This window comes from Chelonia mydas, chromosome 6, assembly GCF_015237465.2.
Source record: "Chelonia mydas isolate rCheMyd1 chromosome 6, rCheMyd1.pri.v2, whole genome shotgun sequence".
NCBI lineage: Eukaryota > Metazoa > Chordata > Testudines > Cheloniidae > Chelonia > Chelonia mydas.
The window spans coordinates 36,913,997-36,932,307 of NC_051246.2; the positions used below are offsets into that span (position 1 = coordinate 36,913,997).

Here is an 18,311-nt window from a genome sequence, read left to right on the forward strand (position 1 = left end):
CTGACTGGCCTGTAGTTCCCAGGATCCTCTTTCTTCCCTTTTTTAAAGATTGGCACTACATTAGCCTTTTTCCAGTCATCTGGGACTTCCCCCATTCGCCACGAGTTTTCAAAGATAATGGCCAAAGGCTCTGCAATCACAGCTGCCAATTCCTTTAGCACTCTCGGATGCAACTCGTCCTGCCCCATGGACTTGTGCACATCCAGCTTTTCTAAATAGTCCCTAACCACCTCTTTCTCCAGAGGGCTGGCCATCTACTCCCCATGTTGTGATGCCCAGCGCAGCAGTCTGGGAGCTGTCCTTGTTAGTGAAGACAGAGGCAAAAAAAGTATTGAGCACATTAGCTTTTTCCACATCCTCTGTCACTAGGTTGCCTCCCTCATTCAGTAAGGGGCCCACACTTTCCTTGGCTTTCTTCTTGTTGCCAACATACCTGAAGAAACCCTTCTTGTTACTCTTGACATCTCTTGCTAGCTGCAGCTCCAGGTGCGATTTGGCCCTCCTGATTTCATTCCTACATGCCCGAGCAATATTTTTATACTCTTCCCTGGTCATATGTCCAAACTTCCACTTCTTGTAAGCTTCTTTTTTATGTTTAAGATCCGCTAGGATTTCACCGTTAAGCCAAGCTGGTCGCCTGCCATATTTACTATTCTTTCGACTCATCGGGATGGTTTGTCCCTGTAACCTCAACAGGGATTCCTTGAAATACAGCCAGCTCTCCTGGACTCCTTTCCCCTTCATGTTAGACCCCAGGGGATCCTACCCATCCGTTCCCTGAGGGAGTCGAAGTCTGCTTTCCTGAAGTCCAGGGTCCGTATCCTGCTGCTTACCTTTCTTCCCTGTGTCAGGATCCTGAACTCAACCAACTCATGGTCACTGCCTCCCAGATTCCCGTCCACTTTTGCTTCCCCCACTAATTCTTCCCTGTTTGTGAGCAGCAGGTCAAGAAAAGCTCCCCCCCAGTTGGCTCGTCTAGCACTTGCACCAGGAAATTGTCCCCTACGCTTTCCAAAAACTTCCTGGATTGTCTATGCACCACTGTATTGCTCTCCCAGCAGATATCAGGAAAATTATCCTCGGCAGAAACTTGAAGCAGGGCATAATGTTTAGTAAAAGTGTGAATGGTGCCCTAGTTGGTACTCTGCAGATCTCCAAGAGGAGAATAACTTGTAGGGATACTACTGAGGCAGCTTGGGATCTAGCTGAATGAACCCTGACCACCTGAGGAGGCGGCACCTCCATAAACACATAGCATAGGAGGATGTAGCTGGAAATCCATTTAGAGAATGTTTGAAAAGAGACTGCTTACCCCTTTATCCTCTTGATTATGGAGATGAATAATCTCAGAGACTTCCAAAAGGGCTTTGTCCTGTGTAAGTAGAAGTCTAGAGCTCTTTGTATGTCTAGGGAGTGGAATTTCCTGTCTTCCCTGTTATCATGAGACTTGGAATAGAAGACAGACAAGTGAACAATTTTGTTCAGGTGAAATTCATAAGGCATTTTTGTGAGAAACTTGGGATGCAATCTCAGGATATTTTATCCTTGTGAAACACTGCGTAAGGAGGGTCCACCATAAGGGCCCTGAGCTCCCCTTCTCCTCCAGCAAAGCTGATTGCCATTAGCAAGGCCCCTTTCATAGACAGGGAGCAGGAGGTCAAGGGCTCAAATGGCAGGTTCATGAGTGCAGTTAGCACCAGGTTCAGATCACAAGATTGGACCTCTTGTGAGCAGGATCTCTCTAAATTCATTGTCCATCCAAAAAACAGGCCACCAGATGGAGGGATCTACAGTTGGGATGGATGGTCCTGCCTCTATTCTGAGACAGCAGGTTTAGAAACAGTTGTAAGTATTTGTATAGGCAAGAGACCGTCCATATGTCAGTGGTGAACCACAATTGCCTTGGCCACCATGATACTATCAGAATTACAGTTGCCTTGTCCTGCTTGATCTTCCTGAGGACACAAAGTAGTAGGGGCATGGGAGAGAAGGCATAAATCAATGGGTCCAATCACTGTACCAGGAAAACATCCCCGCTTGAATTGTGCCCCTGGATAACTCAAGAACAGTAGGCTGGGCACTTCTTGTTTCCTTGGGTTGCAAAGATATCCCAGGATGGGAATCCCCACTGTTGTAAAATATACTGCACCACCGAAGAGCAGAGTTCTCACTCGTGATCCTTGTGAAAATGCCTCCTGAGGCGGTCCACCAGGGAGTATATTACTCCTAAAAGGTGCACTGTTGAGAGGATAATTTGATGCTGAATGCATCAGTTTCAGAACTTGATTGCTTCCCTGCAGAATGGGCTGGACTTTGCTTCTCCTTGTTTGTTTATGTAGATTCACAATTCCAAAGCCAAAAGGGACTACTGTGATAATCTCGTCCAGTGAGTCTCAACCCAGGGTACACGTACTCCTGGGGAGTATGCAGAGGTCTTCCAGGAAGTACATCAACTCATCTAGATATTTGCCTAGTTTTGCAACAGGCTATATAAAAGCACGCGCGAAGTCAGTACAAACTAAAATTTCATACAGACAATGACTTGTTTATACTGTTCTGTATACTATACACTGAAATGTAAGTACAATATTTATATGACAACTGATTTTTATAATTATATGGGGAAAATTAGAAAGTAAGCAATTTTCCAGTAATAGTGTGCTGTGACACTTCTTTTTATGTCTGATTTTATAAGCAAGTAGTTTTTAAGTGAGGTGTAACTTGGGGGTACACAAGACAAATCAGACTCCTGAAAGGGGTACACTAGTCCGCAAAGGTTGAGAGCCACTGATCTAGTCTGACCTCCTATATAACCCAGGCCTTAGAACTTCCCCAAAATAATTTCTAGAGCAGATCTTTTAGAAAAACATTTAGTCTTGATTTAAAAATTTCCAGTGATGGAGACTCTGCTATGACCTTTGGTAAATTGTTCAAACGGTTAATTACCCTCACTGATAAAAATGTATGTGTTATTTCCAGGCTGACTTTGGCTAGCTTTAACTTGCAGCCATTGGATTGTGTCATATGTTTTTGTGCTAGACTGAAGAGCCCATTAGCAAATATTTATTCTCCATGTAGGTACTTGAAGACTGTAATCAAGTCATCCCTTAGCCAACACTTTGTTAAGCTAAATAGATCGAACTCCTTGAATCTATCACTATAAGGCATGTTTTCTAATCCTTTAATCATTCTCCTGGCTCTTCTCTGAACCCTCTCCAATTTATCAACATCCTTCTTCAATTGTAGACACCAGAACTGGACACAGTATTTCGGCTGTGGTCACACGAGTGCCAAATACAGAGGTAATGTAACCTCTCTACTCATACTCAATATTCCCATTTATTCATCCAAGGATTGTACTAGCCCTTTTGGCTACAGCATTGCACTGGGAGCTCATATTCAGCTGATTATCTAGGATAGAGTTGCCTATCCTGTAAATATGGCCTAAATTCTTCTTCCTACATGTATACATTTACATATTAAAACATGTTGTTTGCTTGTGCCCAATTTACCAAGCAACCCAAATTGCTCTGTATCAGTGACCTATCCTCTTTTTTTTTTTTTAAATCATTCCCCCAATTTTTGTATCAACTGAAAATTTTATCAGTGATTTTCTGTTTTCTTACAGGTCATTGATACAAATGTTACATAGCACAGGGACAAAAGAACTGATCCCTACAGGCCCCCACTAAAGAAACACCCATTCAATGATGATTCCCCATTTACAATTACACTTCAAGATCTATTGGTTATCCAATTTTTATTCCATTTAATGTGTGCCATGTTAATTTTATATCTTTCTAGATTTTTAATCAAAATATCATGCAGTACCAAGTCAAATGTCTTAAGGAAGTCTAAGTATATTACATCAATGCTATTACCTTTATCAAGCAATTTGTAATCTCATCAAAAGCGATGTGTTAGTTTGACAGGATTTATTTTCTGATAACCCCATGTTGATTGGCATTAATTATATTACCCTTCTTTAATTCTTTATCAGTTGAATCCTGTATCAGTTGCTCCTGCTCCTGTTTGGGAGGTGATCTTTGTTGAAAGCAGTGCCGGGGTCCTCATAGTCTGGGGCCCAACAGTACAGATCACAGGAGCCCCAGTATGGCCAGTGGGTGGGATCATAACAATAAGGCAGCAAGGAGGGGAGTACCATTGGTCACTAGCCCAACAGTTTGGGTCATGAGGACTTGGAGGCATCCGGGAGGCTTTGGAAGCCCTCTCTGGGATCAAGTCTTGTTTCTGAACCACTGGAGTAAGGGTTGTTTGACTACTGGTGGATCTGATGGTACCATGTGTTTTAAGACCATACGGCCAGAGGCAGGAATGGGCGAATAGGATACTGATGGTGTTGGAGCACTTATGGTGTGACTGTTGCTCAGGACTGGTAAAAGATGTGCTGACGGTGCAAGGATAGAATTGGGTCAGAAAAATTGGTGATCTGGGATGTGTGTATATCACCAGATCCTTGAGAAGGGTATATCAAGGGCTAATGAGAGGAGAGCTGGCAGGAGTCTTGGATATGGATGGATCCATCAGTGTGAGTTTGGATGCAGCAGTATTTGTACTGTGCAGTACCATCAGTGCGGACAGTGAAAGTTCCCTTGTGTGGTGCAGGGGTCAGTCCTGCCCCTGTCATAGATGGCTTTGGAATGGTGGTAACTCCCAGTTCTGTTGATACCAATCCATGCTTCCTGTGAGCTCTGGGTTGAACCCAACTTGTGGCACAGAGAAGAGGAGAAGCAGGCTTTTTCTTAGAGAATGTATGGAGTGGTTTGTCCCTCTTTTAATGAGGGTGTTTATCTTTACCCTCCTCATGCCTCCATTTAGTGGAGTCCTTGGGTCTGCTGGAGGATTTCCAGCTAGAGAGCGCTGGTGCCAGTGGGACACTACCAGGAGGCTCATGTCGGTGAGATGGGGATCAGGAGGGGGGCAGGATCAGACTGGGGCTTCAAGGACATCTCCATTAAATATCTGAACTCTTGAGACTGCCTAGTACAAGGGGAAACGAGCAACAGATATCACTTTTTTAAGGAATGTGTGATTCCTCAAGGTAATACAGGCAGCTCTAGCAAGGGTCACTAATCAGAAAGAACCAGGGACATGACAGACAGGGCTTGAAGCTTGAAACCTTGGGCATACCAAATGGTGGGAGAACAAAGGGAGGGAACCCCCCAAATCCCAAACTATCTAAGAAAAAAGATTTACAAAACTATTTTCAGAGCCGAAGTTTGAGCAGTAACACTGGAAAGGCTATGCACAGCTAAGGGTTCTGTCCCAGGCTGGGAGTGGTGGAAAGGAACTGGAAAAGCCATTGGTCCATGCCACCCCTTTTGAGTCTCTCAAGGATGAAACTGGCCTTGGACCCAAGGGGTGGGCTCCCCAGAAGTTCTACCCCAGCCTACAGCATGGGATTCACATGGGCCAGATAGTTCTGTTTCCCCAAGGGATGTATTGGCTCAGTATATGAGTAGCCATCCTGAAAGGGAAGGTCTGTTACAGAGGGGCAGCACAACCAGAAGGCTGGGCCCAAAATCCCCTTACAGAAGTGGTTCTCTACCAGGGGTCCGGGGCCCCCTGGGGGGCTGTGAGCAGGTTTTAGGGGAGGTGCCAAGTGACTTTACAGAGTTATATGGTGGCAAAGATGGACACCAGGGTACTATCTCCAGGACAGTCCAAGTGAGTGTCCAGATAGAACGTTTCCAGACCCACCCCCCCTTCCGTGTTCAAAGTGAGCCCCACCATTTTGGGGCCATCCCAAGAGAGTGTCAATGTGACTGACGCTGTCCTGACTGGAGTATCCAGCAGTGCCACAATGGAGCCAAAGCACCAAGCCTCCCTGAGGCAACTGTCCCAGGGCTTTGCAGGAGGCTCCCAGGCTCCTGCTCTCCACCCCCACCCCTGTGAAGAGCAGGAACAAAAGACTGAGGCTGCTGATTTTGCTTCCCCAGCAGCAGCAATCCAGGGATGGTCACAAGCTGCTTCCTTCCTCTCGCTCTCTCAGCGGGGGGAGAGAGAAGGAAGGAATCACAGCCTGGAAGCCCTGAGGCGGGAGCCTGCAAAGCCCCTGCTATTGCCCCACGCCCGGGATCCCTCGCCAACAGCAGCCCTGCCTGAACAGGCAGGGAGAGGGACAGCCCCGGGGTGGGGCGGAGGACACTTGCCCCCCAGCCCAGCTGACACCCCCAGGCTCCCTCCCGCATGTGCCTTGAGCTGGGACTTGGAGACCTTGTCGCTCTGGTCCAGGTCCAGGGCAGTGAAGGCGTGCCAGATGGCCTTGAGCAGCTCCTCTTTCAGCCCCCCCATGGCCAGCCTGCCCCCAGGCCGCTGCGCCCCAGCCGCCCCGTCCCCTGCTGGTGCTGCTGCAGCTCGCATCACTCCACCCCTCTCCGCCGCCGGCAGCCAACTAGGCCCAGCGGCGCAGGGCAGGGCTGCGCCCTCTGGGGCAATAGGAAGTGATTGAGCCCTGGGCAGCTGCAGGCTGAGGATCGTGCGCGCCCCGCTCCACCTCTCTCTAACCCCTCGCATAAAGCAGCCCCAAGTTGGGCCAGCCCCTGGTTCCAGCACCCCTCCCCCCCGCAGCAGGCTGGAACCGGCCCCTGAAAGGCAAAGTCCCTCTGGCCCTCCTCACCCTGCCCTCCAACCCTGAGCTGCCCGCGGGGCCGCAAAGCAGGCTCAGGCCCCACACGTGTAGCCCAGGTGGGCAGTTGAGCCCGTCGGTAATTATCACAGTGAAACGTGAGGCCCCAATCCTGGCAATGTTCCCAGCTGGGGCTGAGCGCAGGAGTGACACTGTCCTGGGGCAGAAGTGGTTGCAGGCTCAGGGCCTTGTTTTCTGTAATGTCTTTCAAATTAAACATGTAGCCCCAAAATGCTTTACAGCAGTGGTTCTCAACCAGAGGTCCCAGGCCCCCTGGGGGGGCTGTGAGCAGTTTTAAGGGGGTCCGTCAAGCAGGGCCAGCATCAGACTCACTGGGGCCCAGGGCAGAAAGCCAAAGCCCCACTGGATGGGGCTGAAGCTCGAGGCTCTGAGCCCCACCACCTGGGGCAGAAGCCCAAGTCTGAGCAGGTTAGGTTCATGGGGCTCCCTGTGGCATGGGGCTTTTATATGGAGAAAATCAGTTGTTGGGACACAGGTGGGCCGTGGAGGTTTTATAGCATGTTGGGGGGAGGGGCCCTCAAGAAGAAAAAGATTGAGAACCCCTGCCTTACAGAAATTTCTAGCATTGGCTGCATCTGGGCTGTAATGGGGGAGGAGGGGATGCCTGCCTCAGAGCCAAGTTCTTTTCCAATCCTGCCTGCCTTCTTGTCTCCTTTGCTGCTGGATCGAGAAGGGGGCTGAGGTAACCCTGTTTGACCTGAGTTGCCTCTTGTCTAGCAGATCAGCTTCTTGAATCTTTCTTGCTTTCTCTCCTGCTTGGGGAAGGGGGCAGACGACCCCACCTAGATGGGGCTGAGAGGGGGAAAATGGGTCCTGCCCACAGAACTGGTTGAGCTCCCCAATGAGATACTTGTTAAGGGGCAGCAGGAGACACAGACCCTTCCTTTTGTCTCTGGCTTTTCTCAGCCTAGCTCACTTCATGAAGCCTGTAGCAGCCCCAAAAAATCAAATACAGTCCTGGAACACAGCTGGGAATGAGATAGGCACATTACTGAGCTGAAATGTAGACTAAAATTTGAAATAAAAACTGGAATTTCCCTCAGAAAAGCTCTGCAGCAGGATGGGCTGGCTGAGCTGCCGGCCACCCGAAGCAGAAAAAAGTAAGGGAACTTCAGGACATGGGGCATTCCCCTGCTGTCAGTGACTGACAGGTCTGGTTTTGCCCCAAAAGACGCAAGCTGGCTGAAGTACAATTGTAATAGATCTGTGGACCTTAGCATGAAGCAGAAATGAAGTAACAGACTGGAGGGAGATAAGAGAGAATGCTCCCCCCACTGACTGTAACAGACTGAAGTTTTACTGAAAAACCACCAACTCTATAATTATTGTACAGTAACTCCATGGCTGCGATTCTGGGAGTTGTTCCCCCTCCCCGGCCAGGCAGGGCCACCCGGAATGCAGGGCCCTGGGTTAAGGGCGGCCCCGGGGCTGCAGCTCTAAAGCCCCTTTTGGAATGCCACCTGCACCTCCCCCCTGCTCCCCTGCCCAGCACGCCCCCTCCCCACTGCGGGTGTGTGTGTGCTGGGCACCCTGTGTTTACTGGTAAATCCGCTCTTGCCTCCCTCCCAGTTCTTAGGACTTTCTGGGAGGGAGGGGGGGAGCGGAGATGTGGAGCTTCCCTGCTCCCTCCCTCCCAGAAAGTCCTAAGTGCCACCAAACAGCTGTTTGGCAGTGGGGGAAATGCTGGGAGGGAGGTAGAGAAGAGGAACTTGTGCAATGCTCCCTTGTAAAGTCGCTACTCTTCCACAGAATCCTACAAGCAGTGGACAGAGCAGGCAGCCAAACAACGTTATAAGGAAGCATTGCACAACTTTAAACGAGTATGTTTCCTAATGGAGTAGCGACGTAACTTGGAAACAACATTAAGTGGGAGGACGTTAAGTGAGGAGTTACTGTATAAGCTTCTTCTGCTTCCAAAACCGATGGAGTGAATAGTCTCCCCAGAGTTACCTACAAAGAGAAGAGTTGGCTGCCGCATATAGGACAGCTGCCATTCTCTTTGTAGAAAATGAATGTACTCTCTGCACCTGCTCAGTAAATATAAACTCGGAAGCTTGCCTCTAACTCACAGAGCTTCTATTTGAAATCCCTCTGTAAATCACCTTATATGATCCACAATACCAGCTACTACTATTTAGCAGGGACAATGTATGTTCTATCTTTCTACCAATAGCTTCACTATTTTCCCTCTCTTTCCTGCAAAAAGGGCAATCTTCTCTCGTAAGAGTGAAGGGGAAGTCCCTATTTCTTTTTCAATGCATTATTTATTAATAGTTCTGCAATGATGGCCTTACGCATCCATTTTCTAAACACTGAATAGGCACAGATTTGTTTTTCTTACCTGGTGCACACAGTCCAGGAACTGTAAGAAAATCGGAGCAAATCCACTACCCTGACAATTGAGGGTCACATTACTACGCTGATTGAACTTATGACCAAAAGAGAGCCACTCTTTTTCCACTAACATTCGGAAGCCTTCAAGTGTCCTGTAGAATGGATCACTGAGTAATTGCACTAGAGACACCACCTAGATCACAAAACAGAGTGCACTGGCATTAATATTAGATATATCATGTTCAACAAACTGAAATGTTCTAAACTTGTTTTTATGAAATACTGCAAGGCATCAAAAGCATTAAAATAAATTAAGTTATAAATAACTGGGGAAGTTACTAGATAAGTGATTTACAAAGGCAGAAATAATCCAAATTTGGATAAGAGCAAGTTTCATACAAAAGAGCTTCAACTAAAGTGAGGTTTTACTGAATTTGGGGGGAAAAAAGCAAATTCAAGTGATTACTGAATTTGGAAATCACTATGCTATTTACCAAATTTAAATTAAAAACATTATCAACAGACAAAAATGACAAACATTTAGAAAATGGGTGCTGGCCATCTCAGCTGGCAGAGGATTGCAGAAAAGGACCTGGAAGGTGGTGGACTATACGCTCTGGAGTGATGCCATGTTGCCTGCAGCCCTTCCTTTATCAGCCATTAGGTGGTGGTTAAAAGATAGCACTGGGCAGAAATGGGTCTCTTCCTACTCTGTCTATACATCTATTGGCTGAGTAGACGGTGTTAAGTTTCAATTGTGCTTTTGTTTGTACGGAGCTATGAGTTATGTGTCAGGTTCTCAAACGATTTGATGGAATTATTGATTTGCTGTATGTACCTTTTGGATTATGATGCATTTACACAGGTACAATCTACTCACTGAATGAGCTCAGCTGTTGCTTTTCATTTAATGCCTGGTTTGTTTCACAAGATCTATACTTTGGTAATTTGTCCTGGCAGCAGATGCTACAGGGTCGGAACTGTGTGTGTACATGGCAAAGAGTCTCTCGAACACACAGTGGTAGAGATAAGGGCATAATGCCCATCAACTCACCTTGTGTGCCAAAATGTGTTTCAGCCACGAAGTTAAGCAATTTCTAGTCGTGAATTTTAGCCTTTCCTCATGCAGTAGTCTGCACAGGGCTGCAGACCTTGGTTAGGCCCTTGAATTGTGCACGGCCATCAAGACCTTGGGTGAAAGCATACGTTTTGACTGCTTGTTCTGGATTTGAAAATCAAAATGGATGAAGAGTGACAGATCAGATAGCCCTTGCCTTTTCCCTGCTGCCAGGACAGGTTGGATTTAGGAATTTGTTGTTTAAAGTTATAAGAAAATTACAGCTACTTGGCCAAAATCTAATGCCCGGTGTTTACTAGCCCCCACCATTCACAGATTTGTAATAGCAGCTTACCTGTGCAGTAATATCCCAACCATCTTCCAAACAAACCATAACTGAAGAACCATTCTCAAGGAGCTCTGATATGACCACTCCCAATTGCATTATCCTGTGAAGCTACATAATATAAAAAAATTAGTAACATACTAAGAGTGCAGAATTCATCTGTTAATATTGCCAAATGCTTATAGATTCATATCATACCATACCATGGATGATTTAAACTATAAATATTAAATATATTAAATGCATGTTATATATATTAATAAATAAATATTAAGCCATTTATTTATTTAGGAAGTTTAAAAGGTTTACAAATCCTTGCCAGGTAAATATCAGAGACAAAACAATAATCATTATATCAGTGAAACATACAGTAATATAATCATCATAATTCTATTTAACAGAATGTTACCATATTATTGAGTAAGCATCTTTATACTACCTATATCATATTTCTAGTGATTTTATTAAATTGTGTGGAATCTCTGATCACGCATATTTAACAAATCCACTGTCTGTCAAATGTTAATATTCAAAGAAGTTGGACATGTGCTGTTTTTTCTGCGGTGAGTGTACTTTGAGTATTGAATAAATGGTAACCAAATATTTAAGTATCTATTTTACTGGGTACGTAACTGCTGAGTTAACTTGTCTTTAACAATATCTACAGAGAATGTCGACTGTTCAAACTCTTCAGAATTTCAAATTTTTTCATTTAGAAAGCAAGTTTCTGTCTTATGGAAATAGATCAAATCTTCTCCCTCTTATATTTTGTTTTTGGCCAGGCTGGCTGGGATGCGGGCAAGTATATGCTCAAGTATTCATTATGGTACTAGCTCTACAAACACTTACGCACAGTTGTAACTTTACCCCCATGAACAGTCCTATTGATTTCAGTGTGACTTCTTATGGGATTATAATTACATGTGTGCTTAAGAGTGTTTGTAGGACTGAAGTCTCTTTCTTGTTATCAAGCTCATATTTTCTGAACATTTTCCTGACTGATGTGATGCATAACAATTTTATTCCTAAAAATGAGAAAAATCTCCGTTTTCAGTTTCTACCATTTGTATGGTAATCCAAGATCAAATGTCACAGTAGAACATACTTGTGTAAGCAGCTTTAATGTAGGCCGAACATGGCTATTTCAGTTTTCAACAGTAGGAAGAAACCAATTGCATGTTGTATTGGACACAACCCAAACAAGGTTAAAATTAACAGTGAAAAAGCTTGAAAGTGAGGAATGGAAAAGATGTTGACACTGTTACAGGGAAGAAAGCAATGTAGGTGCAAAGACACAATATAAGACAAATCTAGGTTCATGGATGAAAAAAAACAAAAAAAGAATCAGCTGCAAAAGGAGAGTACAAGAGAAAGGACTCAAGGAGAACAGAGTGAAGGTGGAGAAAAAGTGAAAGACAGAGTCTGCCTTACAGACTCCCAAACAAGGATATAACTTTAGAAAATTAATCTTTCTTCCAGTCTTATGAGCCTTTATTAAATAGTATTTATTTTGTTACTACAAGATGTAAAAGGGAAAAATACATATACTACAGAAGTATTTAAAATACTTATGATACAGAAATGCAAAACTGTGACTTACCTCCTTGTAATTGTTGTTTGAGATGCGTTGTATGTCTATTCCACTGTAAGTGTGTACGCATCTCATGCATGGGTGCTGGAGAGTTTTCCCTAGCAGTACCTGTAGGGGCAGCTACACACACATCTTGGCTTCCCTTTGATTGGAGCCCAGGGATATAACGGGTAGAGCAGCCCTACCCCTCCTTTATTTTTTTTCATACCAGAAACTTAGATGATAGGCTCTGATGAGTTGGGGGAAAGGATGGGTTGTGGAATGGACATATAAAACACATTTTGAGAACAAGTTACAAGAAGGTAAGTAACCATTTTTCTTCTTTGAGTGATTGTGTATTCCACTGTAGGTAACTCCAAGTTGTTTCTCAATGGAGGTGAGGCTAGGAGTCTCTTCTGAAAAGGGGCTGTAGGACTCCTTTCCCCACATTCATATCATGCTGTGATGCTGCAGTAATTGCATAATGGCTAGCAAAGGTATGTACAGAGGACCATATCACCACTCTACAACTGTTAACAATAGGAACATTTAAAAAAGGGGAAAAAGGAGGAGCCAGGGAACTATAGACCGGTCAGCCTGACTTTGCTCTAGTAGCTTCCCAGGTATCAATGTATAAAACATTCAATTTATGACTACCTGGAGGATGAAGCGGTGATCGTTAGCAGCCAGCATGGATTTACTAAGAACAAATCATGCCAAACCAAACTGATTTCCTTCTTTGACAGGGTAACTGGTTTGATCTATAGGGAGAATGTGGTAGACATAATATACCTGGACTTCAGCAAGGCTTTTGACACAGTCCCGTGTGACATGCTGATAAGTAAGCTGGAGAAATGCAGGCTCAGCAGAACTACCAGAAAGTGGATACATAATTGGTTAAACAACTGCAAACAAAGAGTAACTATTAATGGAAAGATGTCAGATTGGAGGGGGTCTCAAGTGGGATCCCACAGGAATCTGTTCTGGGTCTGGTGTTGTTTAATATCTTTATTAGGGATCTGGATGTCGGAATAGAGAGAGAACTGATCAAATTTGGAAGGGAAGGGAAAGGAACAGGGAGATCCGAACTGGTAGATATGCTGTTCTTGACAGAGGAGTCAAACATGCTGCTCCAAGGCCTGAGGCTGCCTGGAAAAAGCAAGTGAGGAAGCAGAAGGAGGGAGGCCTCCTCCTCTGTGCTCTGTGGTTGCATCTAGACTGTAACCATGATGAATAGTGCATAGTTACTGCCATCATCATGACGCTCACAGCAGAGTCTGCTGCTTCCAAGGAAGCCTTCAGGGCCAATCGAGAGACCAGATGACCTTCAGCTAAGATGGCTTGGAATTCATACCTAGAGTCTTCTGGCAACTTATTTATAAATTTAGACATTGCCTCCCAAGTCTAATAGTCATACCAGGCCAACAGGGCATGGTGTCTGACAATTCTAAGTTGTAACCAGCAGCTGAATAAATCTTCCTTCTAAAGAAGTGTAGCTTTTTTGCATCCTTTTCTTTTGGGGTAGCTTAGCTTGACTTTGGCAATGTTTTTCATTTACTCTAGCTACCACCAGTGAATCTGGTACAGGATGTAAATAAAACTGTTCAAAACCTTGGGAAGGAACCTCATATTTCATTGGGTATGCTTGGCTAGAGGGGGTACAGAGAATTAAGTTTGCTAGAGTGACTTAATAGGCTACATTATTGCCTAGCTTACAGGGAGGGCTCCCTTCCCTGCTTGTAGTTGTGTGTACAATATAAACAAGTTTGTGAAGGTTTTCCTGCATCTGAATACCTAAAAGCGGGATCAGGTTCTCAATGACAACCTGGACTCTTTACAGTGGGAAGTGTAAGAACCCACTTCTGACTCTGATGAGGAGTGTAAGTACTCTGAAGGCGAGGATGGAGCAGTACTGGGAAGAGTCACTAGAGACTGGTACCAAGATCTGCACCAAGATAACAGAACTGGTGGCAGTATTGGTGTCTTCCTAGCTCTTGATACCAAGTGTTGTTGAATATGTATCGGAGGCCTAGATACCATTGTTGACAATACTGACAAGACGGTACCATCCCTGAGACCACGGGTGTTGAAGCAGACACTAATGCCAGTGCCAAAGTCTGCCCAGTTTGCACTGGTACTGATAGAGGACGTTCCCCTAGAGTAAATGGGGAATCCAGTACTGAAAGGCAGCTGCAAAGGCCTCTGGCATTGTTGATACTAAGGGCAGGTCTGCCCTAAAAGCACTACATCGATGCAACTGCACCGCTGTAGTGCATCTAGTAAAGACGCTCTATGTCAATGGGAGAGCGCTCTCCTGTTGGCATAATTGCTCCACCTCTGCGAGAGGTTGAAGTATGTTTCCCGCTGACATAGCACTGGTGTAGACAGCACTTAGGTGCTGTAACTTGCATTGCTCAGGGGGGTGGCTTTTTCACACCCATGAGCAATATAAGTTACATTGACTCAAGCAGTAACGTAGACCTGCCCTAAGAGAGGAAGTTGTATGACACTCAGAAGCAGTGCCAGATCCTTCACAAGTCCCTGAAGCAGCAGTCTATCTCCATGGTCCCATGGTAGGTACTGGAGCCAACAACTCCAGTCTATGACAGCCACTATGAGATGGTCCCAGGCTGAGTCTATCCAGAGGGCATGATCTACATTGGGTACCAGAGTAGCTTACTCCTGCCAACAAGGAGTCTGGTACTGAGGACTCAAAAGGTAGCTGAAGCAGTCTTTTGAGGTTTGAGAGGTCAAGGGTGTCCTGAGCACTTGTGCTTCCTTAGAGATGGCTCTGGTGAAGATCTCTGTCTGTGTCAGATGGCAAGGCTGGGGGGGGGGCACTCGTTGAAGGAGTGCTGAATGAGCTCCCTTGAAGAGAGCAAATGGGATCCGATGCCAGGCAAAGAGTGGATTCCATACAATACTATCGAAGATGCACTTCTCTCTGCTTCTTCATCCTTGATTTAAATCTGTGGCAGACTGGACACTGGTCCCTTATGTGGCCCTCAGCCAAGCATCTCAAAAAGTGAGAGTGAGGGTTATTGATGAGCATCGCCTGTGACACCTGGACCAAGGTTTGAAGCCAGGAGATCTTGGCATAAGCCCTCCTACTACTACTGAGACAAAGTTTGCTTGGACAAACTAGTGCAATTAGAATATTGAAACAAAATTAAATAAAATAAAGATAAGTCCAAATGGATGAATGAGTACCACTAAACACTATGAACTATAACAAAGTATACGCAGGATTTTTGTTTTCTATAATGACAAGAGGGTGTACTAAATGAATAACAACTGACAAGGAATTGACAATGAATAACAACAAGGAACTGAGGGGGGTAGCTTCATCCTTTACACGTTGGCTCTGGGCACAAGGGAAGGCAGGATGCATACATGACCGCCCATAGCTACTGCTAGGAAAAACTCTCCACACCAGTGCACATACCTACAGTGGAACAGATGTATGGAATCACTCAAAGAGGATTAAAAGGTATATTCATCCTCATTTTGAATGCCCAACTTCTTACAATGCTCACATAGTCATTAAGGATTTAGAAAATAATTGCAATTGCAACTGAGACTTGTAATAGATACAATTGAACAGCCCATCAAATAATAAGCAGCAGGGTAGCTGTCTGGAAGCCTACGTTATCTTTCAAATTAAAGGCGCCACACGGCAAGCAGAATACATTTAAATGAAAGCACAACATTATTACTTTAAATTTCTTAATTTGAATCTAATGTGCATTATGCTAACTTAACAAAATACTGTAGTACACTTCATTTTTTCTTATTTATTTACTTCCATTTAAAGAAGCATTCAAACCTTTTTAAACAGGATTAAAACACAAACTGTGTAATTTATTTCTCTCTTCTCCAGCAGAGGAAAATCCTGTATACTAAAACAAATCTACAGGATGAAGATCTGAGTTTTCTCATAGGCATGGTCTAAAAATGGCAAATTAAATATAAACTCACATTAGCTTTCCAATTTGTATTTATAACCATACTGTACATTATTTCGGTTTAGCACCATGAAAATGTCTTAATACTGAATTAGGGCTAATGTGTGACATTATGATCTAGTCCAAAGCAAGGAAAGCACATCGTTGTTGTGCACCTGGAGCACTGCTGAAGGGACATTGTGACTCCCACAATCCCCCTGCTTCTTCAAGGAGGGAACATGCTCTGACAAATCTACACCCAATGTACTGCATATGCACCCCAATATGCTGGTGTAACTATGCTACTGAGCATCTTGGCAGGGAGGAGGAGTCAAGGCTCCACCCCTCCCACATTTTCACCCATCTGAGCAAGGGGGTGGACACAGCAGCTCTATGAAGCCAACTATCTCCCATACACTGGAAGTGCTGACACAGTGCAAAAACACAAGGGAGTAAGGAGGTGTAAGGCATCCCCCCTGCACTGCTACACAGAACAGGCAAAAATATGGGCCTTGGTGTGTAATTTCCAGAGTTACTGCATTATTCACTCTTTGTCTGTTTAGTGCATGTGTTCTCCTTGAGAGGCTATCATAACAAAAAGGATCTATCATGTTTTATTATATTTTTAATAGTATTTGTTCAACAACAGCTTCTCAACATAACATCTAGTTGTCCAAAAATGTTCATACTTATTATGATTTACAAAGAGCTTAATTTACCACATCCCCACTCACTTGAATCCCGTAAAAGACATCCCTAATCATATTTTTATTTGGTTAATCTCTGTGAGTGTGTGTGTGGGAGGAGGAAGGAAAGGGAGAGATTAGTAGAGAATTTCTCAAAATATCAGTTGCACTGAAGGACTTTTATATGAGAGCTTCTCCATGTTTGACTATTAATAGCTCACAGATAGAACAGTTTATCTATTAAATGAAGGTATATACAGAAATGCAGCGTTAGCACACAACGATGAGATGTGATGATATATGAAGAACGGGTGTATGAGTTTTAAAATAAAATTGCCAATTTATTATTCATCTTGCATAGTTACTTCACTGTTCTACTTTTATATTTTTATCTAACTTTAATGGGAAACAGAAGAATTAAAGTGTGTGCAATCAAGGCCATAAAAATTAATATAGACAGTAAAAAAGCGAATTTGTATTCTGGCATTTTGTTCCACATTATAAGGAACAATGAATTACACTGTCTAGTTGTCAAATATATCTCACATCAGTAACTCCTAATGCTGTATTAAAATAATAGTTAATGTCTGTATAATGATATAACTGATTTCATGCAATGGAATTACAAGGAACAAAGAGAAAGGTTTGTTGGTTAGAACAACACACATTTCTCTGTCAGCAGAGATCAGAATTTATTCTGGGTAAACAGTACTACATATAAATTTTTAGAAGCATCTACCATATGAATTACCTGTGGGAACCACTCTGATTCACCAAGTGCCTTAAGGAACGTTACTTCAGAATCTGTAGGAATAGTACTGGGAACACAAACCCCCATCATCTTTTTAAAACTAGTTTTCACCTGTCGGATGTCACTGAACTCAACAGCAACAAATTCACAATTCAAAGCAAGATCAAGTTTGAAGCCCTGTGGATGAATAAGACAATGACACATTATTCATTGGAAAAGCATATTTTTCATGCAAAGTATCTATGTGAGAAAAGATGCTTTCAAAGAGATTGCTTTAATGCTAAGAATTTCCAAACACAATTTACATTTCATTTTTTCCATAATAAACTGCCTAGTACAAAATGATTCTTACAACACTCTTGCAAAAGATACCAAAATATACTTCCCCCATCCACCACCCGCAATAAAAATGGATGTTAAATACTTCTATTCTATGTGAATAGTAAAATAAGGCTGGCATTTAATAGACCTTCCTAACTCTTCTGAAATGACATTGGACTTCTGAGTGAACAGTTACAGTATCATTAAAAAATAAAATTATTATTTGATAAATATGAACTCAAGAGCTTGATGCTTGATTATAAAGTAATTGTTTCAATCAGAATGGGCAATTAATACTTTTTATTTATTAAGTTCAATTGAAGGTTTTGACTTAAATCACCAAACACAAGGGAATTTAATGGTAGATGATTGTCTGTTAGAAGTGATATGCTACGTATTCTAACCGATGGTATGCAAGATTATCTACTCTTCTTGGACTCTTCTGATAGAAAAGCCCAAGACCTGTAGTGTGTGGGTACAGGGCACATCTGCGATAACAGTAATTGGTATTTATAAAGCACTTTCCAGCTTCAAATTACTGATGGGGAACTTAAAGAAAAGACATTTTTTTTTGTCAAAGGCTACAAAGAGACCAAAGCAGAATTAATATTCAGAAGTTCCTAGGTCCTAGT

The 18,311-nt window shown here is 43.7% G+C and overlaps 1 protein-coding gene across 3 annotated transcripts in view; it reads right to left on the minus strand.

The window, feature by feature from the left end:
* SBF2 (SET binding factor 2) overlaps nt 1–18,311 on the minus strand; it is a 555,773-nt gene that overhangs the window by 39,157 nt on the left and 498,305 nt on the right. For all 3 annotated transcript variants that reach the window (XM_027819477.3, XM_027819476.3, XM_037899793.2), the window contains 3 exons: nt 17,359–17,535; nt 10,417–10,518; nt 9,012–9,197 (listed from right to left, as the gene is read on the minus strand). In XM_027819477.3, the coding sequence (XP_027675278.2) occupies nt 9,012–9,197; nt 10,417–10,518; nt 17,359–17,535 (465 nt within the window). The remainder of the gene's footprint in view (nt 1–9,011; nt 9,198–10,416; nt 10,519–17,358; nt 17,536–18,311) is intronic.